At 46.5% G+C, this 19,850-nt stretch overlaps 3 protein-coding genes across 6 annotated transcripts; 2 read left to right on the forward strand and 1 right to left on the reverse strand.

The window, feature by feature from the left end:
• The first annotated feature begins 533 nt into the window (after window positions 1-533).
• LOC123132010 (uncharacterized) lies at window positions 534-2,917 on the forward strand. Its single transcript, XM_044551758.1, has 2 exons — window positions 534-949; window positions 2,274-2,917. Exons 1-2 carry the CDS (start codon window positions 819-821, stop codon window positions 2,722-2,724), a joined length of 582 nt encoding a protein of 193 aa, XP_044407693.1. The 5' UTR covers window positions 534-818; the 3' UTR covers window positions 2,725-2,917.
• Window positions 2,918-5,352: 2,435 nt separating this feature from the next.
• LOC123132013 (ribose-phosphate pyrophosphokinase 1, chloroplastic) lies at window positions 5,353-11,339 on the forward strand. Its single transcript, XM_044551763.1, has 9 exons — window positions 5,353-5,552; window positions 5,822-6,004; window positions 6,315-6,563; window positions 9,145-9,288; window positions 9,396-9,563; window positions 9,710-9,779; window positions 10,204-10,285; window positions 10,672-10,831; window positions 10,949-11,339. The coding sequence occupies exons 1-9, from the start codon at window positions 5,436-5,438 to the stop codon at window positions 10,985-10,987; spliced, it is 1,212 nt and encodes a 403-aa protein (XP_044407698.1). The 5' UTR covers window positions 5,353-5,435; the 3' UTR covers window positions 10,988-11,339.
• On the reverse strand, window positions 7,283-16,493 carry LOC123132011 (pentatricopeptide repeat-containing protein At1g71210, mitochondrial). Of its 4 annotated transcripts, none has more exons than XM_044551760.1 (3): window positions 13,509-16,493; window positions 12,828-12,930; window positions 7,283-7,644 (listed from the first exon to the last, which is right to left on the reverse strand). In XM_044551760.1, exon 1 carries the CDS (start codon window positions 16,299-16,301, stop codon window positions 13,575-13,577), a length of 2,727 nt encoding a protein of 908 aa, XP_044407695.1. In that variant the 5' UTR covers window positions 16,302-16,493; the 3' UTR covers window positions 7,283-7,644; window positions 12,828-12,930; window positions 13,509-13,574. The 4 variants fall into 4 exon arrangements, with proteins under 4 accessions (XP_044407695.1, XP_044407696.1, XP_044407697.1 ...); XM_044551761.1 differs by having other exon boundaries at window positions 12,824-12,930; XM_044551762.1 differs by lacking the exon at window positions 12,828-12,930.
• Between the last annotated feature and the right edge of the window lie 3,357 nt (window positions 16,494-19,850).

Genomic DNA, 19,850 nt, shown 5'->3' on the forward strand with positions numbered 1-19,850 from the left:
ACCTGCAAGGCGTGAACGGAGCGGGAGAAGCCGAGAGACGTGCGTCGGGAGAAGGAATGAGCTGTTGAGTTTTGCAGGTGGGCGAGAGGCCCGCTCGGTATGTGGAAGGAGTTGTTTTTTTCTTCTTCTCGATAAATGATGAATTTTATTAACTTAAAATGAAGCATCAAGAGGATACAAACGTAGTGAGCACACACCTGACAAAATGATGGATTTTATCTCTAGTCTAGCACTTAAAAAATGTAAGGTTTTCATTTTATCTTTCTTTCCATCATCTTTTGTCCAACCTTCCATTACCTGATAATCAATAACCATACGTATCTTCTGAACCAATTCTACTTTTACTTATCAAACTTCTGATCAAAATATCACAGATAGAATTTGATGAACATTTATTTACACAATCACATCATTGTTGACAAATAAATCACAAGCTAATGTACTATAGAATATTTATATCCCGTTGCATCGCACGGACATGAATCAATTTAACTAAAAAACAGTAGAAGCAGGAAGCAAAGCGGCCGCGAGAAGCGAAGCATCGCTCGCTCGCATCACGGCTTACGCGACGCACACAGACCCCTCCTGCAAGCAAAACAAGGCGGCACACGCGTCGACACGGCTCCGCTCCGGCATATGCTTTCTTCCCGATCCTCCATCCTTCCAGATTTACTTTACTTTACTGGCTGCTTGGTGTCTGCCCCCCTCCCCACGACTCAAATCGATCCGCTTCCCCTTTCCCGAATCGCCAAATCCGCTCGCCGCCGTCGCCGTAAAAACCCTCTCCCCGCCTCCGCTAACCCCACCGCCGCGGAGAGATGGTGCTGTGGGAGATCACGGCCATCACCGCCTACTTCCTCGGCCTCCGCCGCACCTACCGCCTCGCGCTCCGCGGCCAGCGCCGCCTCATCGGGCCCAACCACCCCAGGCTCCGCGACTTCGTCTACAGGTACCAAATCGCCGCCCCCCACCCCCGCTCGTACTCGTGCCCGATTCACGACGGCCTTGTTCGCCCCCGGCGTCTCCTTGGGCTCAGCCAGCCTCCTGCCGCGTCCGGCCCTCGCTGGCTGACTGGTCGTGCTGTCGCGTCCTGCCGCGCCGTGCCCATCGACCAATGCTTTGCTCCTGCTTAGCGTGCGCGTCCGGTGAACCGTGTGCTGTAGCAATGGGTACAGCGCCAGAACAAAGAATTGGCTTCGGATTAGGGGAAGCTTGGGCTGAATGAAATCTGCGGTAAATCTGCCGCCCTGTGCTGCTACACGGCACCTACTAGCCTCATAGGATGTGCTCCTAGCTACCTGTAGCACTTCTTGCTTTGTCAGGTGTCTTCGGTAACACGGCCGCAGCTGCGCAGGCCATACTGTAGCAGATTTTCTGCTTTGTCTGTCCCTTTAATCCTCGCCAGGAGCTAGTCCAATGTGACCACACCTCAGGTTTCTTCTAGTGGCAAAAACAGACCAGTAGTCGAGTGATACACACAAGCTGTCCAACGTAAGGTCTCAACATAAAACGATAGGCAGGCGTTCCTGTTATCTCATTAGAGGTGGGAGGTTTATCTTTTACTGGCCCAGCATTTCTAGCTTTAGGACGACATTTGTTTTAAATGTAAAGCATTCTGTAGGAGCATTATACTTTTGAGCTCCCGCTCATTTGGAGTTGAGAAAAGTCTAACACACTTCAATTTGCATACAGTCTTGAGTTCATTTCTCTGGTTATTTTGTGCTGTTTGGATTACCTACTTAGCTTAGATTACTTTTGAAACATAAACATAACAGGCAACACTTTGTAGCTTTTCTATGTGTTTGAATTGCATGAGACTCATTTCACCTTGTTGTAAATAATCCCTCCGTCCTAAAGTTGTGCTAAATCAAAGACACTTATTTTGGTACTGAGGGAGTAGATATTGTTTGTGTCTAGTGTACTTTGTTCTCTCTGAATATTGCCAGCAGATAAATACTATTGCATTCCGGTCGCTTATACCATCCATTATCCTCTGTAGTATTCAGCCTGAAACCTTAATTTCAGTAGTGTTGTGTGATATAATTATGTTTGACTCTGGTGTGATGTCCTGTACTGGTTTGTAAACCTGATGCTGTCTGCTGTGCTAAATCTGGTCGTACACTAGTGATGACTGCTTGTCATCAATACCTAAGATGGGATATGCTTATTGAAATTGTCACTGCATTTTTGGGACCAAATAATGGTTATGTCAGTTTCTGATGCTAGCCAGCAATCAAGATTGATTTGACCCTTCTCTTCTCCATGTTATGCAGGCGGACACGTTCTATATTCGACGTCGCAGTCTCAGTGCACAAGAACATTCAGGAGAGGGACTTGGAAGTTGGTCGGAACGTCGGAAACGCGGTCCTTCGCTGGCTCGACCGCATGAAGCCATCAGCACAGATCCGCCCCCACCCTCCAGGCCCGCCAGGCTCCCCCCCGGAGCAACTCAGGCACCTTTCGACCATGAATAAGGCCGTAGGAGCTCAGAAGCCTGCCTCAAAGACCTCGACGCACGACTCGAGCGGCAAGATGCTGTTCTCGCCCCTGAACATCCGGCCCAAGTCCTTCCCTATCCTCCCCACGATGATGCAGTCCACCAGGATCAGCGCGAGCAACCAGTGCAGGCGCCTCTCCAGCTCGCCGTTCCCGTCCGTCACCGCCAGGAGGAAGGACATGATGGAGGGTGTCTTCCGGAAGGACATCGCCCAGCTAATGGTGTAAGGGATGTCTGTAGGTAGCCGTACTGCTTTCTGTGACTCTGAATATTGTTTACTCGACTGGAATTTGGCCTGGAGCAGAACTCATCACTAGCCCTGTAATAATGGTGGAGTGCTGAACATAATCGCTGTTGCTCCGCCTGTTTTGTGGCCAATATACATTTTCTAACAAATCATCATACGATGAGACTTGGGTATACCGCATGATTTCTTCCAACTGTGCTGAGGCAGCGAGTGGCCTGCAACTGAAATTTGTTGGTTCGGCTTCTCTTTTCATGTTGTGGATGAATGTGTCGTAGTATGAAACAACCATAGATGCTGCTGGTCGTGGTGGTGTTTTCGAATGAAAACAGCAGAGGGCGATCTTTCATCCTTGTGAAGCTCTCTTGATCAAGTAAAACGGCGATCAGAAATCACTTGCACTAACGTGTTTCCTCATACGTCATCCTCCTCCTCTGCCGTCGGTAGATAGCCTGCCTCCTCACCCGCCGGCTCCGCCTGTAGGGGTGTGAGGGGGAGGCCCCGGTCTACCGGTGGGAGTCATAGTTTTCTCCTCTTGGAGCAGTAGATAGGTCTCCATTCGGCGGTGGCGAGATGATGGTGTCGACGTTGGCATTTAATAAGTTTTGTCCCGATCATGTTGTCTTTCGGAGCAGGCAACATGATTGTACGTCTTGATCCCCCGACTCTAGTTTCGATCGATGAAGGTTGGTCGGTCTCGGTCTCGTCAGGGAGCGTGTGAGGTTTGTGTTCCCTGACTCCGCCTAGTTGGATCTTAGGGATTTGGATCATTTGCCTCGCTTTACATGGGGTTTAATGATTTGCCTTAGGATTGTCTCAATGGCTAGTGGGTCCGGCCCCACCCGTCAATCCCAGGGGAGGGGGTGGAGGCAAATAATCAAAATTAGATGTAAACTGGGGCAACCGATCCTGTTTTCTCTGGGGCGTGCTATAGCTCCCTAGGTCGTTTTCTTCTCCGGGGTGGCAATTCGCTATGTAGACCGTGGCCGCCGGCGTCTCCTGGCAGTGACAACTTATTTGCCGCTGCCTCTACAAGATCTTGTGTTTAAGAAAGTTTGCTTTGTTGAGACGGAGGCCTAAAAGTAGCAGTGAGTTTTGCTCAAGGTTTGTCGGTGGATGCAAGAAGAAGACTTCGGTACCCCTAAGAATATGAATGTATTTTTGATTTCAGTAAGGTTATTTTTCATGAGTTCGTCCTAGTTAATATAACCTTTGGCTATTTCGCCAAAATATTAATCAAGAAAGAGGGTAGGCTCGAAAAACAATTCATTTTGCTTTGAAATAGATGCGATGTCTACTTCCATCCCTCTACAGCGTGTTTGGTTGGAGGGAGTTGAAGATTGGGAATGGGAGTTTATAGTATGTGAGACTTAAAATCCTTTGATTGGCTCGGGAACATGGTAATTGTGAAGGGAAGGGGAAAGGGAATTAAGAGGGCTAACTCCCTCAGATATCTTCCCTGGGGGACCCCAGGTAATTGGAGTGGGGACTGGGAATTGACAAAAGAATATAACGATCGGTTTGTTTGGTATGTGCGCAAGAGAAGAGGCACCGTTGATAGTTTTTTAGCCCCTGCCTAATCCTTCCAACTAAATAGGGGTAGTTAACTCTCTCTTAAATTTCCTAGTCTAACTGCCTTCACATGCCAAACAAAGGAATGGGATTTAATATCAATTTCCCGTGCTAATCTCTCTACAAACTCCCATCTCTGAATTCCCATTCCCTCTCCCCATCGTTGCCAAACACGTTGGGAAAATTACTTGTAATGTGCATGTATTTTTTAGTTGAGTTGTAATATGCATGTAATTGATATGTTGTTGTTGTTATTGTTGTTGTTGTTGTTGTTGTTGTTGGTGGTGGTGGTGGTGTTCTAATTATTATTATTATAGACACTTACAATATAAAGCAAATGTCACATTGTAAAAAGAAAACAAATCACTTAACCAGAGCATCTATTACCGATAAAATGTTTGCTATGTCTCGTAGACTTTTACCAAATTAATAGAAAATATTGTATCTTTAATTGTGTGTTTTTTCTTTAAAGTAAATAGAAGATCATTTTATTCTATATATAGTTAAGCTCTTGACATTGAAGAAACATATAGTACATACTTCTTTCTTGGAATATGCAGCGCTTAATTTTTTTTATGTCTCGTAAATAGTAGATGTTTGCTATGTCTTGTAAAATTCTATCAAATTAATACTAGGTTCGTCTCATAATATAAGACGTAGGGACATTGTTTTCAGCACATCGACATGGTGTGTATGGCTTTTTATTACCAGTGACACATGCGGTAAGCAATCCAAAGAATTCAAAAAGACGCAGGGAGTAGAAAATATTGTGTGTTTTATTGGATGTTTTGTTATTGAAGTAAATAGAAGGTCATTTTATTCTATAGTTAAGCTCTTGACATTTAAAGAAGCATACCGACAGAAAAAAAAAAAACATATCATGTATATTTTTTCTTTGAAAAAAAATACCCCACGCTTGATTTTTTTACCAGGTTGAAATTAAAGAGAACGACCTTCTCATCTGCAAATTACGGCGCAGGCAGATCAGACAATTAATTCATCAGTTCATAAAACCGTTGGCAGTTGCCAAGACTCTTTCATAAAACCGTTGGCGGCTGGAACTGATGGCAAACCCCTCGGCTTAACCCGGATTAAACCCTAGCCAGCGAGCGACCTTTCCCCATGCCGCTCCCTTCCTCCTCCTCCGCCGCCGCCGTCGCGGCCGGGCCGGCGGCGTCCCCGCTCGCCGCCCGAAGCCGGGGCCGCCTCCTTCGCGCGCGCTCGGGCCACGCCGCCGTGGTGAGCTCCGCCCTCCCCACCCCCTACCCCTACCCCCGCTCGCCTTCGTTACAGATTGGTTTCCTTTCCTGGAGCCCGCTAGCACATTGCTTGCGCGAACGATTGTTCGTCCATGCGCTGTGCACTCTTTCCTTTTTTCTGTTGATGTGTGCTTCGTCGAACGGAAGCAGCTTGATTGTTAGCGCAGCGTGCAACCGTGTATGGTCAGCTTGGTAGGACGAACTGCTCGTGGTAGTGTACTTGAGCGAAATTCATCTTTGTGCATGCAGAGGTGCCAGAGGGTCGATCCTGTGAGGCTGAGGGCGGTCAATGGATCACCCCCCTGCGTTCCCCTGTCCGACAGGTCGCCGTGGACCCCTGCGACGATGCCGATTTTCGGGGACGCAAACATCAGGAAGGACGACACGAGGCTGCGCATCTTCTCAGGAACGGCTAACCCCTCGCTCGCCCAGGTCGGTTGGATCTTCCTTGGAGAAATTCACCTTTCATACTTCTGCAGCTCCACACACTATTATCATCGTGTCCTCCTCCTGGTTCTGAGGAGCACACTCCTTTTTTTGCAAGGGAAATGGTAAGTGGGTTTAGCTTAGACAAACAACTATGCAAATGTGAACTAGGCTTAAAAAGACACGAACTGTGGAAACTGGAAAGCTATTATTCAAATTGAATACTTGTTATAAATCCTTCCATGCTAAACTGAATGATTTGTCACTCAATGCCACTCTAAGCTGTATTTTTCTTCTTCCTGGTGTCTTGTGACAGGAAATAGCAAGCTACATGGGTCTAGAACTTGGGAAGATCAACATAAAAAGGTTTGCTGATGGCGAAATATATGTTCAGTTACAAGAAAGTGTAAGGGGCTGCGATGTGTTCCTTGTGCAACCATCATGCCCTCCAGCAAACGAGAATCTCATGGAGCTACTCATCATGATTGATGCATGCAGAAGAGCATCTGCTAAGAATATTACTGCAGTCATCCCTTATTTCGGTTATGCCAGGGCTGACAGGAAGGTAATATTTTTTAAACATTGGTTTCTTATTTTAATTACAAAACGTAAGCCTACACCATAGACTTGTCAGTTGTCACGGCTTGCACACCTGTGCTTTTACCATTACTGTGTAACCAAACCAAACCAAACTTTCTGAGGTCAAATAAAATCACACCTATATGTGAAAAATACTAGTCAAATGCCTGTGCGTTGCCACAGAGAAAAAAAAGGGAGGTGGCATCATTCATGGTGAGACGAAGCACAAATCAAATGGATTTGAAAATGACACATTGGTTTGTTAGCGGAAACATTGCAGTTTTGACAATTTCAGTGTAACAAGAATTCTCATGTAATAAAATTGAGATGTAAGGACTTGTGCATTTCCAGAAGAAACATGAACAATTGCAAACATGTGTATATTGGGCCATATATGAAAGATAGAAGTAAAAGAATGAATAAATGAGCTTTGATTGTGGCATTACAACAGCGAGGATGCATAATCATGACAATTTTCAAAACCAACATGATTCAAATATCTTCTTTCATTATTTGCTACCATTTCTTTACTTTTCTACTTTCTTTAAGGTCCTGCCCTCAGCTTCTCCAAACAGTAACTTGAATCAATATGTCCGTTGCCGAGCAAACGAAGAAAAGGAACAAAAAAACAAAACAAAACAAGAAGAGCCTTACCAGATCTGATGCACAAAATAGAGTGGCACACAATCAAGTCTGTAATACCAATTAAAGATTGCACATGAATGCTTTTTATGCTTACTTACAATCAATCGTCTCATGATGCATAGGGGCCTCATCACGAGAAGCGCACCATCACAAAGTTACTTAACAAAGAGCGTAATCTTGTTATTAAGCCTAGATGTACAAAAATGGGGCAGAAGTAACACGGTATCTCCCCTTGCCACAAAGCAGAGTATCTTCCATCTAAAAAACAGAGTACCTCCCTCGTTATAAAATCTACCACTGTAAAAAGGTAGGGTATCTTCCTTTGCTACAAACCAGCTCGTACCCAAGCACAGGAAATCAGACAAATTTTTGGCCTTTGCTTTGCCTTCTTAGCGCGCTTGATTTGTCATCTCCAGCAAGCACTGTTTAATAACAAAATAATCAATGAGCATGTTATACACTCTGAAGCATATGCACATATATACTGGTATACAAAGATTATCCTCCCTCCGTTCCTAAATATAAGTCTTTCTAGAGATTCCACTATAGAGACTACATTTGGATGTATATAGATGCCTTCTAGAGTATATGTTCACTCATTTTGCTTCGTATGTATTCTATAGTGGAATCTCTTAAAATACTTATATTTAAGAACAGAGGGAGTAGATGCAAATTTTCCTTTATTAGATAGGGTTCTAGGTTTTTTGCTTCATCTACCTGCTCACTTAAAAGGACATCAGACAGTCACTATTGCATACATAACTGTTTGTGTTATATTCAGACCAAAAGACCAAGCATGAGGGAGGTGTCACAGACTCATAGTACCTTTAGAGATTTTATAGTATGAGATGGTAGGTTGCAAAGTGTTTTTATCGCTCGTTCAGAGCATTTATCTATGTATCCGTTGGTGTCAGGTTATATAATAAAGAGTTGGGATGAGACTTTGTTTTGCTTTTTTGTTATTATATTATAGATGCTGATCTTGTGCAAGGTCATGACTACCATAATAAGAACGCAAATGATCGCCTCAGCCTCCAACGGCAAACGCTAACAAACTAAACAACCCGATGCTTGGTACGACGCACCGGTATTGGGTCGAGTCCAGAGCGTTGGAAGTCTACCATATGCATGGGTATTTATGGAAAATAATTGATGGAACAAATGTCGTGGAATTGGGGCGGACCACATCGGGGGCGTACTTGCCAATGTCGGTCGGATGGGGTAGGGGGAGGGGAGGTGGTGGGAGGAGGGGTTGCTGCATCAGAGAAGGAGGCAAAAGAGGCATCGCGGACTTGGGGGGCGGACGGTGCCGGCCGTGTACTTGCCGACGTCGGCGTCGAACGAGACGGGGTAGGGGAAGAGGAGACAATTGGGAGGAGGGGGAGGGGGAGGTGGAGGTGGAGGAGGTAGTGAGTGGTTGGGCTGCTACGGTAGAGAGGAGTCGGGAGAGGCGTTCGGAGCGGCCGGCGCCGGCGGCGTGTGAGCAGCAGTGGCCACCTGCCCAGTTCGGTTCCATTGTTTGCTCCCCTTTTCTAGAAGGATCAAATGCCTCTTGTTTGATGAGGTGGGGATATATGGAGCAGGACGTAAAAAATAAGGGTCTATTTTAAACGTGAAGTGGGGTTGTGTCTCCCATGCGTCGGATGCAGATCTGATGGTCGAAAATGAGGGATGGCAGGCACACCATCCACCAACTCGGTTTTTTATGGGAGTAGAGATTCATAAATATGGAGAACTGAAAGTCAATGCTGAATAGTGCAGCATATTCTATTACCATGAGAGCATGTTGTTCTGGCAGGATAATGCATGATCAGGAACTCAGTCTTACTATATATTTCTGGCACGTCATCCTAATATTTACAAAATAAAATAAAATCATTGGCATATCTAACATAAGTTTATTTACTTCACTGTTTTTTCAGTCTCAAGGTCGTGAATCTATAGCTGCAAAGCTTGTAGCTAATATGATTACTGAAGCTGGTGCAAACCGTGTCCTTGTTTGTGATCTTCATTCAAGTCAGGCCATGGGATATTTTGACATCCCAGTAGATCATGTTTATGGCCAGGTACTTACTGATACATGTTGCTTAAGTTGATCAATTACTTTAAAACTGGCATGTGATATGATATCCATCGTTCCATAACTGTGTCTTTGTCTCTTTGATCTGTGAAGCCGGTGATTCTTGATTACCTCGCCAGCAAGACAATTAGTTCAAATGACTTGGTGGTGGTGTCGCCCGATGTTGGAGGTGTTGCCAGGGCACGCGCTTTTGCCAAAAAGCTATCAGATGCACCTCTAGCGATTGTAGATAAAAGAAGGCATGGACACAACGTTGCCGAGGCAAGTAGTAGTCAATCTGCAGGAAATGTATAATGCATTTGGAGATGTGCTGTTTCACATGGTGCATGCTAGCTTTATTTTCCATGCCTTTATGTGATCAGTTCTGTCAGATTAAATAAGCATAACTTTTCATGTGCATCTTACAGGTAATGAATCTTATTGGAGATGTTAGAGGAAAAGTGGCCGTTATGATGGATGATATGATTGATACGGCAGGTAAGTTATCACATTTAAGTTATAGGAAACATAATTCTAAGATTGAGCATTTCACACTGAGGGGCAGTTAAGCCATGTTTTAATGTCGTGTTTGCAACTGTTTACTTGGTTGAGGCTAATGTTGGTAACCGGCATGTTGTTAATAGTGAAGTATATGTTGTGGTATCATGTTAAAAGCAGACACCAAAGATTAAAAAACGTCTTATATTTTGATACGGAGGGAGTATTATAGTTACAATTATTATTTTTTAGTAAGGTTTGGATACTAGTCATATGAGCTGCAGTATAGTTTAAACTTGGAAACCTGCTAACTGAGAAGTAAATTATAACAGCTTGTTGCATATCAAAACTAGCTACCTTTTGACAATGTTTGCTTCTGAATATGAATACTTATATCCTAATAAGACTAATACAATTAAATTAGGAACTATTGCCAAAGGAGCTGAGCTGCTGCATCAAGAAGGAGCAAGAGAAGTATATGCATGTTGTACACATGCTGTTTTTAGGTACGCTACTTTTACGCCCATTCCATAGATGAACTACTGAACTTGCCTTGCTGTGGGGTGAGGCCCATCACCGCACTATATACGTAGTTACAGACTTATTCCATGGAGCTGAGAGTTTGATGGAACCAGAGTCTGCACCAATTTGTGTGAGCAATTCAGAAGTGTGCATTGTGCTGGTATAGTCTAACATTGTATGTCGGATCTAAACCACAAATTTTTGGATGGATACAATAACTTAGGAAAATGACAGGGAAAAAGAATCCAGTGGTTACCAAATATTTGATGCAATCATTGAACTTGAATTTGGCTCATGTTTTATTGCGTTATACTGTGGTGACATGTTTAGCTCTGATTTCTTACTAGTGTGGTTTACATCACCGTTTCAGCCCACCAGCCATCGAAAGATTATCAAGTGGTTTGTTTCAAGAAGTAATCATCACGAACACTATCCCTTTAAAGGAGGAGAAGAATTTCCCGCAGCTGACCATTCTTTCAGTCGCGAACCTTCTAGGCGAGACTATCTGGCGTGTTCATGATGATTGCTCGGTAAGTACTAAACTAGCAAACATCCGACCAGAGATCACCAGAATTTCTAGACCCTGTGCAACTGTATGCTAGTATATGAATTGCTTAACAAAGTGGTCACATTTTGAACCAATGCAGGTTGGCCATGCGCCATACTCCACCTTGGATATCGACTGACGCTTGTGTTCCACTCGCGACGCTTCCGTCCACCGAGGGCCCTCGTTTCATGCCTAGGTGAGAACGGGTGCCATAGAGGGTCGACCTGCCGTGGTGTCAACAACAACTAATACAGTTGATAGACGAGATGCCCAAGTGATAATGAGCAGAATGTACTCTTTCTTAATGCAGGAATAGTTGTACAAGTGCCCTTTTTTTGGATGTTCTCCTCTTTGTTTTGTGGAATAAGGTCTGTTAGCAGGGAAAAAGAATGTTGACTATGTGTATGAGTGTGGTAGTATATCAGATGGAAGTTTGAACTGTGTATATAGGCCCGCTTAATCCCAGCCGTTCCTCTTTTTTCCTTTTACCATTTTAGATGAAAGTTGGCCCACTTTTAAGTGTAATGATTGGGCTGTTCTCACTGGCATAATAGTTGACCATCTATATTTCCTCTTGGGTTATAATAATTCTGCTTTGAACATTGCCTACTGTAGATGCAACTGATTTCAAGATTGACGGAGTATCTGTAGATTGGCAAAAGAAACCTGATTTAACTGTGGTGGGGCTAATTATTTGTGATTTGTTTTTCTTTGGTGCACTGCTGACGAAAGTGCATGGTCTGTCTCACACGAAAAATTTGGGTGGGCGTGTGATTCAGTGCGGCGTTTCTTTCCAAGATTTCGAAATGCTAAAGACTGTCTAATTCATAATCGACATGAAAAAAAAAAACTACAGTACAACTCTGAAATCAATAAGATGAAGCTTGTTTCCCTTGGCTAGTCATAGTGAAAGTAACTTAGGTGGTAACATAACACGTCTCAAGACAAATTTTGCTTATGTGACATGAAGTTAATGAGGAGAAAGATGCTTGTGGTAATATAACACACCCTGAAGTAAAATGAGTCTATATCTCAATTAATGAAGGTTTGCATGTTATCATCTACTCTCTCCATTCCTAAATATTTGTCTTTCGATTTCAACAAGTGACTATATACGAAGCAAAATGAATGAATATATACTCTAAAATATGTCTATATACATCCGTATGTGGTAGCCATTTGAGATCTCTAAAAAGACAAATATTTAGGAACGGAGGGAGTATATGTTACTACCTATTATAAAAGTAGTAACATAGGCTAGTAACATACGCATGTTGCTAGTCTAAGTTACTCCCCACTAACCAGCCTCAGAGACGGCTAGTGAATGACTAGTATTATCATTTACATGAATTAATTAATTGGTGTTCTTTTAATTCGAACGGTATCATAAACTAGAGTTGCGGCCATAGATGCATGGACAGTGTTTTCATCCAGCAAGTATCTCCTCATCTACCAAAACGTGTTTGGATCAATGAAGACTTCGGCACCCTTGATCTTTTCAGATATGAATGAAAGTCGGTAAGCAATCTCCGAAACCACAAACTGATGGACATCGAACTCTTCCTATCTTTCTAGCACAATATAACTATAAATGCAGCATACATATCCATCCAATTTCATTCTGGACTTGCCAGCGAAAAAAGAGAGCCTAGTCCATCGTCGCCTAAACAGCTTTGCACCATATATAAGCAGATCAACCTTGCAAGGTGTACAGCCACTGGATCTCGAAGCACACCTAAAGAATAATTTGGACCAGCTACCTGCCTTCGATCTATTCGCAGTGCTATGCTAAGCTTCTAGATAATGATGATGCCATGATAAGGAACCTGCATTGCTTATAATATACTGATTCAGTGGGGACTGAATTATTATTGTTACACCAGGTAAACAGCGCAAACCGCAAAACTATGTCGAGCTAGTAGAATACATCAAGGGACACCGAAAAAATATATCAATGTTACATGTAAACTGATACCTACGCATGCTATGCCGTGCCAGGTGAGGTGTGAATCTCAGGATGCTATATGTTAAGTTTAGGAATATGCTCCACATGAAAATATGTTTGATCCCCAAAATGAGTGCCTGCACAATGCTCAAAATTTGGAGCGAAACAATGTAAGACATTGAACTGAATTGCTGTGTGGTTTATAAACATTAAAAGCTAAACTGTTTTGAACTTTTGGTCTATTAGACATTCGCATAACCCAGATTAACTAGAACCACTTTAATGTATAGTGCCAAACAAAAAAAAGAACAACTTTAATGTGCATCACACAATCAGTTCCACTAATGCAGTGAATCACACAAACGATGTAATTTATGCGAATATAATAGAAAATACATGTTCACTCTTTTATTAAGCAACTGCACGTCTCTTGTAACTGTGCAAGCAATGTGGGATTGCCACGAAAATGGTCCATCCAACATATTTTCTCATGTCTGACCAATTAACATCCAGTAGGCAGGCTAGCGTGACGAGTCCAAAATAAAGTGCAAGGGATTTATCCCTTGTGTCATAAGAAAACAGTAGCAAAAATATTACCAAATATCTCAGTTCTCTGGAAACCAGCAAAAACCTACTGGTTCGAAAACTTCTCAAACAACTAGACCTAACAATGGAGTAGAAAATGAATCCAAGAGCAAGGTTTAAAATACATTACCTGTTTTGGCAAAGTCATAGGACTTTCAGATCAACAGACGGATGTGATGAGATATGTAATTATTACTTATACAAATGAAATGGCGTACTGATCATGCGGTCGCAAGGATGTATTGTTGTATAACCTCATAGTGTACCAAGTGGGATAGAACCCGTTTCGGTACATTGCCTCCATCCACCTTTCAGCCTCACTTCTGCTGCCATGCTTGCAGAAGCCATGTACCATTATATCAAAAGTATATCGATTCGGTAGATAGCCCCTTTGGCAGAGTCTTTCGAACATGTTACAGGCAGAATCCATCCTCCCTGCCATGCTCAATCCTCGTAACAGCATGTTATAAGTATAAATGTCGACAGGAAAGAACTGTTCTAGACCCTCTTCTAAAACCTCCAAGTCACTCCTGTTCCTGATACCGCTTGCAAACAACTCGATAAGTTGGCCAATCAAGAATCGTCCTGCACCCCGACCTTTGATCTCTCCAGCGCTTGCTTCAAGAGACCCGGATTTATCTTCTGAACGCGCCCAAGCCTTGAGAAGATCGCTGCCCCTCAGTGTGTGCAACAGAAGCACATTACACAAGAACGCTGAAACAGGGCGCCCTGTTTCCCTGAAATCATCAATAATCTTCACAACACTGTCATAATCTTGAACAGAGCTCAAAAGGAGCACAAGCTGTTCATAGCAGTCGATGCTCGGTATTAATCCTTTGTCCCTTGCTTCCCTCCAAAATACCATTGCCTGCTCTGGCTTCCGAGCTTCACATAGACCAGATATAAATACGTTATACATCTTGGTCCCAGGTGGCTTCTTCTCATGAATGAAGTTGAAAAAAGTCAGTGCGTCACCAATACGCTTACTCCTCAGATAACTCATGAGAAGAAGGATATTGCTTTCGACAGATGGTTCAATCCCTGCAGACTCCATCCGGCTGTACACCTCCCTGGCCACATCAGCCTTCTTAGCATGTCCAGCCCCAGAGATGAAGTAGTTATAGCACACACGGGGTTGGAGTTCACTCCTCCGCAACTGGTTCTCCAGCAGCTCAAGAACCTCACCATACTTACTCAGCTCACACAATTCACAAACAACCGACTGGTAGAGGCTTCGGGTTGGGATGTGTCCCATATCTTGCATTTCGAGTATGAGCCTTGGGAGCACATCCACCCTCCTAATCAATATTAATGCTCTGATCAAGCTCTTGTAAGTTGATTCATAGCGATATAGGCCCGCAGGGTTCTTGCTGCTCGCTATCTGAGGCACTTTACATGCCTCATCCACATTCCCACTCTTGCACAATGCAACAAGGTACTTGGCTAATACATTGTCCATTGGCCACGCCTCCTGCTTGAGAGCCCTATCGAGCAGCTCCCTCACCTTATCTAGCTTCCCTTCCTGACACAGCACATTTGCGAACATTGCAAATGTCTGACGGCCAGGAAAGTATCCATCTTCCATAGACTGTTCCAGTACCAGACAAGCCTCTTCTGTGGCCCCACCTCGGCACAGTGCCCTGATCAGATTGTTGTAGACATCCTTGTTTGGGTTAATCCCAAGGTCCAATCTTGATCTATACAAATGCATGGCAACTTCCACAAGCCCGGCTTTGCAAAAGAAGCAAAGCGCGGCATTCATGGTTGAACGGCCTGGAGCAATGCCCTCCTCCATCATTTCCACAAGCAAATCATAAACTTCACCAAGTCTGTTCTTGCGGAGAAGGCGGTGCACAAGCTTATCATACCGCTGACCATCAGGGATATATCCCTCAGCCTCCTTCTTATCAGAAAGGAACTGCAATGTAGTATCAAGCATCCCAGCCTCAATGAGACCATGGATCCACGCGCCGTACACATCACATGACGAGAATTTACCAACAATCTGGGCTGCCTCGTCAAAGCGCCCACGCCGGCAGAACTCCGTGACAATAGAGCCAGCGGCGGGGCCTCTGGATGCTTCGGCGAAAGGGAGGGTGTCAAGTAGTGCAGTGGCATCGCTGAAGCGGGCGCGGCGGCACAGGCTCTTGATGCGGATGCAGGTTGCAACGGGACTAGCAGCAAGGTTGCGGGCGAAGGAGTCGGCCAAGTCGTGGAATGACGCATCGACAAGTGAGTTGAGGAGTATGCGGGAGGAGACGGCATCCAGGTCCATGCCGCGGAAGCGCATGCGGCCGAGGACGCTGAGCCCGCGCTGGGGGTCGCCCGCGACGGCGTAGCCTACGACGAGCGTCTGATGGAAGCGCGGCTGCCCGGTGGACGCGGAGGTGGTGGTGAAGAGGCGGAGCCAGTCGAGCACCACAGAGGCGCGGCGCGCGCGCGAGAGCAGGCGGAAGACGGCATGGTAGACGGCGCGCGTGTGGAGGTAGTGCGGGCGGCGGCCCGACCAGTCGAAGAACTTGAGGCGGAGCAGCAGAACCGCGTCGCCGTCGGGGAGCCTCCGCGGGCGGTGGCGGAGCACCGAGAGGACGAGCTCCTCCGAGAGCGGGAGCGCCTCGAGCGCCGCCGCGTCGTCCGAGGCGAGGGCCTCGTAGATCGAGTCGAGGGCGGCGAGCGGCTCGGCGGCGCGGGGCGCGAGGAACCAGTCGCGGAAGGAGACGGCGATGCCGGACGCGGCCTCGGAGATGGAGGCGTAGGACTCCGCGGTCCGGGGGAGCAGCGGGGAGAGCTGCGGCAGCGGCGGCGGCGGCGGGGGCGGCGCGCGGTGTGGTGAGGCTGTGGACGCCGAGAAGGTGTTCGACAGAATGGCGAGGAGGCGGCGGCGGCGCGAGCGGGAGGGGAGCGGGGCGAGGAGGCGGGGCATGGCGGGCACGGGCGGCGGCGGTCAGCGAATAGGAGTTGGCCGCCGGCAGCAGTGGCAACCGGCAGCGGCAGGTGGCATTGGCTGGCGGTGGCGGCTGCGGCCGCGTGCGTGATCTGTGTTCACCGGGTCGCGGGTGGGAAATCTTGCGCGAGGTTGGGTTTGTTTGGGTCGGGAATGGGGTTGGAGCGGGCCGAGCGTTTGGGTTCAGACCCAGAGACGTGCACGTGAGAATAAGATGCCAACTTGCGTTGGTGGGGACTGGGGAGATGTTTGCAAGACGAGTCGACTCCAACATCTTCACGAACCGGATGGTTGGATGGACACTGATATTCTCAGTCTATCAGGGTTTAAGTCCTGATGCTCGCATTTATTCTGAATTTAGAGCATCTCCAACATCCGCACAATGCGCCGTGCGCTAAAAACTACTTTACCGCGCGCCCTTCGCTTGGTTTTGCGCGGCCGGCAGCACTGGCTCCAACAGCCGCGCTAAAATGCAACACGCGCGACTCACCGGGGCATTGCATATATTGCATTTTGGACACAAAATGGATTTCAACATTCAAAATGCAATGAACATGACATATAAATTTCACACAAACAAGATGATGAATAAAAGTTCATGTCAACAAGTTCAAAATCATGCCCACAAATTCATCCAACCAAGTTCAGAATGCAAACCAAGTTCATGACACAAACGAAAGACACATCAAGCCTCGTCCTCGTCTTCGTCCTCATCTTTCGAAGACGATTCTTCCTCCTCCAGAGATGATTCTTCCTTTTTCTCCTCATCGCGCATCAGATCACGTGAAACTCCGGTGGTGTTGGCAAGATCTTCAACGCCATCGGGTCAAGTTCGCCGGCGCCGGCGCGCGCGGAAGCGGGCACCCCAAATACACATCGCGAGTTGGCAATTCGGACCGCGCGCCTAACTGCACATGCCGCGCGCGCGGTTATTGCGCGCCCGCTGGAGCTTGTCTACAGGTTGCGCGCGCGCTAACATGGCAAAATTTGCGGCGCGGCGCTTGTTTAGCGCGGCTGTTGGAGATGCTCTTATTTTAGGATTTCCCGCGACATATGTTCAGTGGGAGGAGACGTTCTCGTCGGCTATGAGGCGCCTACGGTGACTTCGTAAAATCTCAAGATGATATGCCGGCTCAGTCTCTTGAAGGTGCTCATAGGGATAAGATGTGTGTGTGCGTTCATAAGGGTGAGTGTATGCGCGTATGTATGAGCGCTTGTGTCCAGTGGCAGAGCTTGGGCCAAAATTCTGGAGGGGCAATGGGCTTAGGGGGGGCTAAATTATGAGGCTTGGCCTTATTTTTCTGTACTTATGGCCCAAATACCTAGGGGTAGTGACAGATTTCTTCATGGGCTGAGGGGGCGGTGGCCCAGATTGCACTCCATGAAGCTCCGCCATTGCTTGTGTCTATACTAATGTTCAAAAAAAGACTCCAACATCTCCCTGCAAATCCTGCAAGGGCATTTCCAACGACGACCCTCAAATTTTCTTACCCATAGTCCACGATCAGGGGTGATCAGTCCACGAACATGGATACGTAAAGGCCGCTCTCCAACTGTAACGGTATATATTTTGACAATATTTTTTTAAACACAGTACAGACGCAAGCGCTCATACATACGCACATACACTCATCTCTATGAACGCATTCACGCATACTCTATCCCCATGAGCACCTCCGAGAGACTACGTCGGCATATCATATTTAGATGTGCAAAGTCACCGTAGGCGCCTCGTCATCGACGAGAACGTCTCCTTCCACTGAAAACACATCACCGGAAATCCTGAAATAAATCCAGGAATAATGCGAGCACCAGGACTTGACCCCTAGTGGGCTGGGGATACCACTTGTCGTGGGAACATATTTGAAAGTAGAGGTTAGGGGTACGTAGGAGAGGGCAAAGCCTAGCTACGGCGAGGTTGTACACTCGGATTTACGAGTTCAGGCCCCTCTCGGAGGAGGTAATGACCCTACGTCTCAGTGTTGCGGGAGCTTTGTTGTATGGAGTGTTGAGTTACGGGGGGTGCGAACCCTTGTGCAGGAGCGGAGGGGCGGCTTATATATAGTCCACCGACCCCTCATCATCCTCCGTTACGCAAGGATTCAATGATACAGTAAATGTGCGAGCGTTTCTGGTAACGCCTACACTTAATGATCTTTATAACGACGAACTGATCGCCTGACCATTGCCATCCCAGAGTGACTCTATGCCTAGGACCCTGCCCTAGGTACATATCATCGTTGTAGCCCTCGAATGGATCGGGGATCGGGTGAAAAGGACCAGTGCGGGTTCTAGTTAAGCTCATCACTTCGAAGATGCTCTAGAGTCTTGTGGACACCTACACTGCTTTAATTCCTTATCAGTTGTCTCGATCGATTCTAGTTTGATAAGCGGCCGAGTGATCCCGGACGTCAGGTCGGAGCCAAGTGGTCAAGGAGATCTTTTGATGCGATTGATCGTTCTGTCGAACCCAGATTTCACGGGATTCAAAAATTTGGAGAAGCGCGTAGATCGGCAACTATGCAGCGAGTGGGGCAAGTGAGGCGGGACTCCTCGATTATCTTTTCGCCTTTATCGCCACGCAGTATGTCGCCCCTGTTAGTGGGATGCGCAGGGATCTTGCTGGCCCACAAGTCAGCGACTTAGTCGGGCAAATATAAAGAGCGACGTGACCGAGGGGTAAACGGTGCTATCCCCTTTCCCCCCTTTCACCTTGCCTCTCCACCTCTTCCGCCCCTGCGCCGCGCCGCCCCCTCGGCTCCGATGACCACCGTAGAGATGGCGAAGGACAAGACGACGCAGCTGGAGCGTGCCAAGAAGGTCGCCAAGGGGAAGAAGGCGTCGAGCTCTCGGGCCATGTTGTCGTCGTGCTGGATCCAGGGTGATTGGTTGCCTTCGACGGTCATGACGGAGGACCTCGATGGACTCACCTCCGACGACATGCTGGTCCCTGTATCTTGGAGGTTGTCGGAGGGGGAGGTGATACGTCTCCAACGTACCTATAATTTTTGATTGCTCCATGCTATATTATCTACTGTTTTGGACATTATTGGGCTTTATTATCCACTTTTATATTATTTTTGGGACTAACCTATTAACCGGAGGCCCAACCCAGAATTGCTGTTTTTTTTGCCTATTTTAGGGTTTCGAAGAAAAGGAATATCAAAGGGAGTCCAAAAGGAATGAAACCTTCGGGAACGTGATTTTTGGAACGAACAAGACCCAGGAGACTTGGACCCTACGTCAAGAAATAAAGGAGGAGGCCACGAGGTAGGGGGCACACCTACCCCCCCCCCCCAGGCGCGCCCTCCACCCTCGTGGGCCTCCTGTTGCTCCACCGACGTACTCCTTCCTCCTATATATACCTACGTACCCCCAAACGATCAGATACGGAGCCAAAACCCTAATTCCATCGCCGTAACTTTCTGTATCCACGAGATCCCATCTTGGGGCATGTTCCGGAGCTCCGCCGGAGGGGGCATCCATCACGGAGGGCTTCTACATCAACACCATAGCCTCTCTGATGAA

The sequence above is a fragment of the Triticum aestivum genome, chromosome 6A (genome assembly GCF_018294505.1).
Source record: "Triticum aestivum cultivar Chinese Spring chromosome 6A, IWGSC CS RefSeq v2.1, whole genome shotgun sequence".
NCBI lineage: Eukaryota > Viridiplantae > Streptophyta > Magnoliopsida > Poales > Poaceae > Triticum > Triticum aestivum.